The sequence below is a fragment of the Alosa pseudoharengus genome, unplaced genomic scaffold (assembly GCF_046254945.1).
Source record: "Alosa pseudoharengus isolate Yale_2024_CS ecotype anadromous, Long Island Sound unplaced genomic scaffold, YU_APseudo_1.1 YU_APseudo_1.1_scf_1, whole genome shotgun sequence".
Lineage (NCBI taxonomy): Eukaryota > Metazoa > Chordata > Actinopteri > Clupeiformes > Clupeidae > Alosa > Alosa pseudoharengus.
The window spans coordinates 22,127,597-22,137,596 of NW_027468564.1; the positions used below are offsets into that span (position 1 = coordinate 22,127,597).

The 10,000-nt window shown below is 46.7% G+C and overlaps 2 protein-coding genes across 5 annotated transcripts in view; one reads left to right on the forward strand and one right to left on the reverse strand.

The window, feature by feature from the left end:
* Window positions 1–5,728, forward strand: part of fam83gb (family with sequence similarity 83 member Gb) — a 27,119-nt gene extending 21,391 nt beyond the window's left edge. The window contains exons 4-6 of one of the 3 annotated variants that reach the window (XR_012986805.1): window positions 131–1,646; window positions 2,976–4,425; window positions 4,461–5,728. Coding sequence is in view for 1 of the 3 variants with exons in the window: in XM_076284467.1 (XP_076140582.1) it covers window positions 131–1,646; window positions 2,976–3,614 (2,155 nt within the window). In the remaining 2 variants the exon portion in view is untranslated. Of the gene's footprint in view, window positions 1–130; window positions 1,647–2,975 lie in introns of all 3 variants that reach the window. The other 2 variants (XR_012986804.1, XM_076284467.1) reach the window with 2 other exon arrangements.
* Window positions 1–10,000, reverse strand: part of slc5a10 (solute carrier family 5 member 10) — a 139,469-nt gene that overhangs the window by 115,799 nt on the left and 13,670 nt on the right. For both annotated transcript variants that reach the window (XM_076284496.1, XM_076284487.1), the window contains exons 8-9: window positions 6,644–6,728; window positions 1,950–2,085 (exon numbers count right to left, since the gene is read on the reverse strand). In XM_076284496.1, coding sequence (XP_076140611.1) covers window positions 1,950–2,085; window positions 6,644–6,728 — 221 coding nt within the window. The remainder of the gene's footprint in view (window positions 1–1,949; window positions 2,086–6,643; window positions 6,729–10,000) is intronic.

Sequence of the window (10,000 nt, forward strand, 5' to 3'; positions counted from 1 at the left end):
GACATTAAGTATATTTATTAGTTGATTTATGTAATATTTACATTTTGCTTTTAATGTTTTGTGTGTGTGTGTGTGTGTAACTGTGTGTGTGTGTGTGTGTGTGTGTGTGTGTAACTGTGTGTGTGTGTAGCTTCACGTGGACGGCGTCTCGTCTGGACAGGAACCTGATCACCGTGATGAGCGGTCAGACGGTGGAGATGTTTGACCGCCAGTTCCGTGAGCTCTACCTGACCTCCCGCAGCGTCAACCTCTCTAAGCTCCCATTGGCTGAGCCGCCCGAGCCTTACTCCGCCCTCTCCCTAGCCACGCCCACCCCCCCACCCTCCGCAGCCGTTGCTAGGAAACTGATCAACCCCAAGTACGCACTGGTCTCTGCCGACACGGCCAGCCGCACCTCCTCGGAGAAGGCCAGCGTATCCCAGAATGCCATGCGGCCCGTGGCCAAGCGGCAGAGGGCGTCGGCCGCGCCCGCTCACACGCACCCGGGGCTTCTGGGATTGGCCAAGGCAGCGCTGATTGACTACCTGCCCGTGTGGCCCGAGCCGGACCCGCCCAGTGATGTCATCGGCTTCATTAACATTCGTGATGTCAGTCGGCCCGCCCCCGTGCACCTGATGAGGTCACAACTGGCCGAGACCTCGCAGGCCATCCGCTTCAGCCAGCCGCTGCCCAAACCGGACGCACAACCGGACACACACACACAACCGGACACACACACACGGGCCAACACACAACCGGACACACACACACAACCGGACACACACACACAACCGGACACACACACACGGGCCAACACACAACCGGACACACACACACACACCGACACACACACACACGCCCACACACAACCTGACACACACACACACACCGACACACAACCGGACACACACACACACGCCAACACACAACCTGACACACACACACACACCGACACACAACCGGACACACACACACACACACACACACAACCTGACACACACACACACGCCGACACACAACCTGACACACAGACACACACCGACACACGCACACAGGCCGACACACAACCTGACACACACACCAACACACACACACACACACACGCCGACACACACAGTGACTCACAGTCTCCCACACCTGCAGCGTTGCACACAGAGCAGGACGACACACACACACCCCAAGCCAACACACACACACACACACACACAGAGCGGGACGACACACACACTCCCCCCACACACTCGGCTGCCCCCCCCACTCCAAAGCCACGCACCCTGAAGCTGCTGATTGGCCAGGATGCCGACGTGCGTTTGGTGCAGCAGGCCAACACACACACACACACACACACGTCCAGCTCGGAGGAGTATGGAGACCCCCTGGAGGAGCTGGACCCAACACACACACACTCACACACACACACACCTCCCTCTTCTCATGTCAGTAGCCGTGGTGACGACGCAGACAGCACCGTGGTAACGCGGGGCGAGGGTTCCGATGACTCCGCCCCCTCTGAGGAGTTCTATGACTGTGACACTCCAGGCGCCTCAGGTTGTCATGGCAACCCCACCGGATGCGGTTACCGTGACAACCCACCTCACCAGGGCCTCAACCTCATGGCTCGAATCTCCCAGTCCATGCTAGAGCTGAGGGAGCCTCCTGCACTACAGGTGAGTGAGTGTGTGTGTGTGTGTGTGTCAGGTGTGTGTATCAGGTGTGTGTGTGTGTGTGTGTATCAGGTCAGGTGTGTGTGTGTGCGTGTGTGTGTGTGTCAGGTGTGTGTCAAGTGTGTGTGTGTGTCAGGTGTGTGTGTGTGTGTGTGTGTAAGGTGTGTGTGTGTGTTACCTGGGTACAGCGCTCGGCTGATCATGCCAGGCAGTATGATGAAGATGAAGGGCAGCATCTTGAGTGTGTGTGTGTGTGTGTGTGTGTGTGTCGGGTGTGTGTGTGTGTCAGGTGTGTGTGTGTGTTACCTGGGTACAGCGCTCGGCTAATCATGCCAGGCAGTATTATGAAGATGAAGGGCAGCATCTTGAGGTAGCTGGCGAATATGGAGGCTCCTTTAGCATGACTGACACTCTTAGCTGAGAGAGACCTCTGCACTATCACCTGCAGAGAGAGAGAGAGAGAGAACAGAGAGAGAACAGAGAGAGAGAGAGAGAGACAGGGGGAGAGAGAGAGAGAGAGAGAGAGAGAGAGGAAGGGAGAGAGAGAGAGACAGGGAGAGAGAGAGGAAGGGAGAGAGAGAGAGACAGGGAGAGAGAGAGAGGAGGGAACGGAGAGAGGGCGAGAGAGAGAGAGAGGAGGGAACGGAGAGAGGGCGAGAGAGGCTGAAGTGCTACATATCTGACGACTGAAACAGTAAACAGTACACATCTGTTTGCTATATATCTGACGACTGCAACAGTACACATCTGTTTGACTGAAGTGCTACATATCTGACGACTGCAACAGTAAACAGTACACATCTGTTTGGCTGAAGTGCTACATATCTGACGACTGCAACAGTAAACAGTAAACATCTGTTTGACTGAAGTGCTACATATCTGACGACTGCAACAGTAAACAGTACACATCTGTTTGCTACATATCTGACGACTGCAACAGTAAACAGTACACATCTGTAATGTTTGGCTGAAGTGCTACATATCTGACGACTGCAACAGTAAACAGTACACATCTGTAATGTTTGGCTGAAGTGCTACATATCTGACGACTGCAACAGTAAACAGTACACATCTGTTTGACTGAAGTGCTACATTTCTGACGACTGCAACAGTAAACAGTACACATCTGTTTGATACATATCTGACGACTGCAACAGTAAACATCTGTTTGGCTGAAGTGCTACATATCTGACGACTGCAATAGTAAACTCATCTCTTTTGTCTTTCTCTCTCATCTTTCTCCATTCACTCTATCTATCACTCTATCTCTACCTCTTTATCTCTTCTTCTCTTCCCCTCTGTCGCTTCCCTCTCCTCTCTCTCTCTCTGCAGCCCTTCAAGTTTTCCTCCAAGTCTCCTTCCAGAGAGGCTCATGGGAGAGTGGGCGGGGCTAAGGTGGTTATTGCCAAGCCTGGGGGCTTTCCCGGTCCCTCCCCCCGGCGTGTGATTGGAGGAGCCTCCTCTCCCCGGCGTATGATTGGAGGAGCCCGCTACTGGCAGGACCGCCTTTCCACCGGCCGCCTCGCCTCTTCCCCATCACGTGCTCCCGCCGACATACACACACACACACGACATGGCCGCTCCCCTCGAAGGCAGAGCCTCCCGAGTGCACACACACACACACACACAAGCAGCGCGTCAGCACAGCGCTACCAGCCACACACACACACACACTCACCATCTCCATTGCGCGCGCACACACTCTCTCGCACACGCACATCACCCCGTGGACAGGTTCACACACACACACTGGCTGGCTCGCCAACTGCCCGTTACACCTCTTCACCCTCCCCCGCGCACACGTCCAACCCCCCCACAAAGCCCCGCGGGACCAAAACCGCCTTTCACACCTCTTCACCCTCCCGTGCGCAGACGTCCATCCCACTGGGCCTCCCCCCTGCAAAGCCCCTCGGGACCAAAACCAAGTGCCCAGGGGGCGTTGCGAAGGGAAACACTTCACGGAAGAAATAAGAGTCCAGTTAGCCAAAATATTACAAGATGACATCAACTGCACAAAGCATCAACTTCTGACATCCAACTGGCTAGTTAGCTAAAAGATCATTAACATTGATAGGCCTGTCACAATAACTATTGTTGCTACACGATGTATTGTTCCAGAAAGTATTGCGTTACTATTATTGTATTGATATTAAGTATTGATATTATTGTAATTTTAGACTATTTTATACTAAGCCCACAATCATGCAGATCATCCACCTGCAACTGTAGCTTTTAGTCCCAGATCAAACTTCTATCTGCAGAAGCACACTAAGGCCTTTAGGTTATCTGTTGCTCTCACAGGCCTTTAGGTTATCTGTTGCTCTCTCAGGCCTTTAGGTTATCCGTTGCTCTCTCAGGCTTTTAGGTTAGCCGTTAGCCGTTGTTCTCTCAGGCCTTTAGGTTAGCCGTTAGCCGTTGTTCTCTCAGGCCTTTAGGTTAGCCGTTGCTATCTCAGGCCTTTAGGTTAGCCGGTAGCTGTTGCTCTCTCAGGCCTTTAGGTTAGCCGTTAGCCGTTGCTATCTCAGGCCTTTAGGTTAGCCGTTAGCCGTTGCTCTCTCAGGCCTTTAGGTTAGCCGTACATTCACGCCTTTAGGTTAGCCGTTAGCCGTTGCTATCTCAGGCCTTTAGGTTAGCCGTTAGCCGTTGCTATCTCAGGCCTTTAGGTTAGCTGTTGCTATCTCAGGCCTTTAGGTTAGCCGTTGCTCTCTCAGGCCTTTAGGTTAGCCGTTAGCCGTTGCTCTCTCAGGCCTTTAGGTTAGCCGTTGCTATCTCAGGCCTTTAGGTTAGCCGTTAGCTGTTGCTATCTCAGGCCTTTAGGTTAGCCGTACATTCAGGCCTTTAGGTTAGCCGTTGCTATCTGCAGAAGTACACTCAGGCTTAGCCGTTGCTATATTTTAGGACACAGCTTCAAACACAAACCCACAGCAAAAATGTTGAAAACCACTTAATGTAGTAAGGCAATAATGAAGTCTGCAAAAGTTATTGTGGTCATTTTCATATATTGTATAATAAGTTGATAACATAATTATCGTTACAGGCCTAAACATCGGCTACAGATACAGCAGTTAAAGCACTAAGGGATTAAATGCTAACATCAGTTGCAGGGGATGCAGTTAGCGAGCCAAAATATTACATGCTAACCTGAACTATAGGGACTGCTATCATGCTAAAGGATTACATGCTAACATGAACTATAGGGCCTGCAGTTAGCATGCTAAAGGATTACATGCTAACATGAGCTACAGAGACTGCTTAATGTGCTAATGTGCTTAAGCATGACGTGCTAATGTGCTTAAGCATGACGTGCTAACAGAGACTAAGTGGTGGTGGTGATGTTGATCTGCTGTACCAGTCTTTCTAAGCATGACGTGCTAACAGAGACTAGGTGGTGGTGGTGATGTTGATCTGCTGTACCAGTCTTTCTAAGCATGACGTGCTAACAGAGACTAAGTGGTGGTGGTGATGTTGATCTGCTGTACCAGTCTTTCTTGCTTAATGTGCTTAAGCATGACATAGCATCTTCTTTCTTTGTGGAGGGGTTTGTATTTCTAACAGAATTCACTGGGTTCTCAGTTGGTGAAGGCAATAAAGCAGTAACATGCTAGTAATGCTATGGTGTTCAGGAAATGACATCACATTTATAGTAATGGTGCATTCATGGCACCTGGGAATGTGACGACAAAAGTGATGACGAGCCCCTAACTGGGCAACTCTGTTAGCAAAATCTAGCCCCAGTTTCCGACCTCTAACTCACACATTACGTGACATGAATGATGCGGAATGATGACTTTTTCACTGGGAAAAACGTTTTTCCAATGCTCATGCACGCTAGGTATGGCTATGTTGTTCAGGAAATGACATCACAGTTATAGTAATGTTATGGTGTTCAGGAAATGACGTCACTTTTATGGTAATTGGGCTGTAATGTTATGAATAATCAGCTGTTCTTTGTGTATGTTATTTAAAAACAGCTGTGTGTGTGTGTGTGAGAGAGAGAGAGAAAGGGCATGCATGTTAGGGTATATGTATATGGGAGAGATCTTTTCATGTAAATAGGCTTAAAATATTACATGAATTAAAAATATTAAATGATTTTGTAATAACAATCCTTTGTGCTGTCACTTTGTTATGGATCTAAATACATTATTCTGAAAAGCATCCAAAACACATACTGAATACATTATTCTGAAAAGCATGACTCATCCAAAACAGATACTGAATACATTATTCTGAAAAGCATGACTCATCAGAGCTGTCTGCATCAACAGCGGCGCTCTGGGAGCAGTGAGGGGTTAGGTGCCTTGCTCAAGAGGAGCAGTGAGGGGTTAGGTGCCTTGCTCAAGAGGAGCAGTGAGGGGTTAGGTGCCTTGCTCAAGAGGAGCAGTGAGGGGTTAGGTGCCTTGCTCAAGGGCACTTCAGCCGTGCCTACTGGTCGGGGTTCGAACCGGCAACCCTCCGGTAGTCAGGATGGTGAGACCAAGTGTCATTCCTGTGTGTGTGTGTGTGTGTGTGTCCTACTCATGAGCGTGTGTGTGTGTGTGTATGCCTGTGTCCTACTCATGAGCATGTGTGTGTGTGTCCTACTCATGAGCATGTGTGTGTGTGTGTGTGTCCTACTCATGAGCATGTGTGTGTGTGTGTGTGTGTGTGTGTACCTGGTCAGTGCACCAATACCAGGTAGCCAGGATGGTGAGACCAAGTGTCATTCCTGTGTGTGTGTGTGTGTCCTACTCATGAGCATGTGTGTGTGTGTGTGTGTCCTACTCATGAGCATGTGTGTGTGTGTGTGTGTGTGTGTGTGTCCTACTCATGAGCATGTGTGTGTGTGTGTGTGTCCTACTCATGAGCATGTGTGTGTGTGTGTCCTACTCATGAGCATGTGTGTGTGTGTGTGTCCTACTCATGAGCATGTGTGTGTGTGTGTGTCCTACTCATGAGCATGTGTGTGTGTGTGTGTGTGTCCTACTCATGAGCATGTGTGTGTGTGTGTGTGTGTGTACCTGGTCAGTGCACCAATACCAGGTAGCCAGGATGGTGAGTCCAAGTGTCATTCCTGGCCAGGGCAAGTCAGCATCAGATGCATCTCTGTGAAGGACACACACACACACACATTCATATGATTTCACACACACACACATAAACACACACATTCATATGATTTTACACACACACACACACACACACACACATTCATATGATTTTGCACACACACACACACTCACACAAACATTCATATGATTTCACACACACACACACATTCATATGATTTCACATACACACACACACACACACACATTCATATGATTTCACACACACACACACAAACACACACATTCATATAATTTCACACACACACACACACACATTCATATGATTTCACACACACAAACACACACATTCATATGATTTCACACACACACACATTCATATGATTTTACACACACATACACATTCATATGATTTTACACACAAACACACACATTCATATGATTTCACACACACACACACATTCATATGATTTCACTCACACACACACAAACACACACATTCATATGATTTCACACACACACACAAACACATACATTCATATGATTTCACACACACACACAAACACATACATTCATATGATTTCACACACACACACACATTCATATGATTTCACTCACACACACACAAACACACACATTCATATGATTTCACACACACACACACATTCATATGATTTCACTCACACACACACAAACACACACATTCATATGATTTCACACACACACACAAACACATACATTCATATGATTTCACACACACACACAAACACATACATTCATATGATTTCACACACACACACACATTCATATGATTTCACTCACACACACACAAACACACACATTCATATGATTTCACACACACACACACATTCATATGATTTCACTCACACACACACAAACACACACATTCATATGATTTCACACACACACACAAACACATACATTCATATGATTTCACACACACACACAAACACATACATTCATATGATTTCACACACACACACACACACACCAGAGTTTCCGCTAGAAAAAAATGGTGCCGGTCAAAGTGACCGGCAGAGGTTTCGTTTTCCGGACATTTTGATGATATGCCGGTCAAATATCCTATTATCGCTTCTTAATTAGTCAAATTGAGGAAAACTGGAGACAGGCTATGTAGCTTAAAGAATGACATAATCAGGCTGTATAGAATGCAACATGTTCATTAGCCTCACTTAAACATGCCTAACAAGATAGCCAGTATCTTTTCATGGACAGCAAGAGTCCGCTTCGTTCGTTGTTTTAAAAAGGCTACGTTGTTTGTTGCTGCTACCCACGTTATCTCCATTGGTGACTGTTGAACTTACACAGATGCGCACACACAAGAATGAGCGCTCACACCACTACCCCCTAATGCTATGCCTCTTTATTTGATAACAATAAATTAAGAAATGTTTCCAATTCTGGGAAATGTTTAGTTTCTTTTTCTTTCGGCCGCGGTTCAATGATACCGTTTAATTGTGCCAGAAATTATCCGCGGACCAGCAATCTCCTCGTCGAGCAGGCCCTAACCCTGCATATCATAGACAGAGAACGCATAGGCCTACTGTATGCTTTGGGTAAAGACCACTTTGCATGTCCAGTGTAGGCTACACGGAGAATGATAGTGTCTTGGAGCGGCCGCACCCCCCGTAACTCCACTTCCAATGTCACTGATTCCGAAAGATACGCTCGACACTTTGCTTTTTATCTGGTGGTGGTGGAGTTGACCGGACATCTGAGGCTTCAGACGTTACCAATTTATCATCATCCATCACGTCTGGCCTCTGAAAAAACTAGTCTGCCTGGGCCTGGCCATGTTTGAACCGCCTCACTCATTTGTTCATTGTTTAACATGGACGTTTTAAGCGTGCGCTTCCTATTTGAAATGCAGCATACACTTTTGCGTGTTGTTTAATAGCTTACTTTTCAAACGGTAGAGGCTGTTCATTTAAAAACATAGCCAGAGGACGTATAATATAGGCCTAGGCTTACATATTAAGGCTTATTCTCAAATTCAGATTGCATTAGGGGACGGGATTATTAGCCAATTTCAATCGGACAATTTGACCGGAGAGATTTAATTTTGTCGGACATTTCATTTCCTAGGGTCATTTTTTTTCCGGCCAATATCCGGTAATTACTGGACAAAGGAAACCCTGACACACACACAAACACACACATAAACACACATTCATATGATTTCACACACAAACACACACACACTCACTCACACACATTCATATGATTTCACACACACCCACACAAACACACACACATAAACACACACACTCATATGATTTCACACACACCCACATACACACACAGATATATTATGACACATACATTGCGTCATATGACCACACACACACACACACACTAACACCTCATCACATAAACACACATTCAGCATCATATAAACACACAAACAACAACATGCACACACACAAACTCAAAAACAAACATGCATACACACACAAACCATGCACACACACAAACTCAAAAACAAACATGCATACACACACAAACCATGCACACACACAAACTCAAAAACAAACATGCATACACACACACAAACAACAACATAAACACACACACAAACTCAAAAACAAACATGCACACACACACAAACCATGCACACACACACGCAAACAGCATGCACACACACACACAAACCATGCACAACATGCACATACACACACACAAACCATGCACACACACACACACAAACTATGCACAACATGCACATACACACACACACAAACCATGCACAACATGCACATACACACACACAAACCATGCACACACACACACACAAACTATGCACAACATGCACATACACACACACAAACCATGCACACACACACACCAACTATGCACAACATACACATACACACACACAAACCATGCACAACATGCACATACACACACACAAACCATATGAGGGGCCGTCTAGGCCTTAATTCATACTTGGTCTTACACACACTATCATAACCTTGCACATACACCACTATACTCATGCACACTCACTATTATAGTCATTTTACATGTATGTATGAGAGGGTATAGTCGTGTATGTGAGAGAGTATAGTAGTGTATGTGAAGGAGTATAGTAGTGTATGTGAGAGAGTATAGTAGTGTATGTGAAGGAGTATAGTAGTGTATGTGAGAGAGTATAGTAGTGTATGTGAGAGAGTAAAGAGTATAGTAGTGTATGTGAGAGAGTATAGTAGTGTATGTGAGAGAGTTTAGTAGTACATGTGAGAGAATATAGTAGTGTATGTGAGAGAC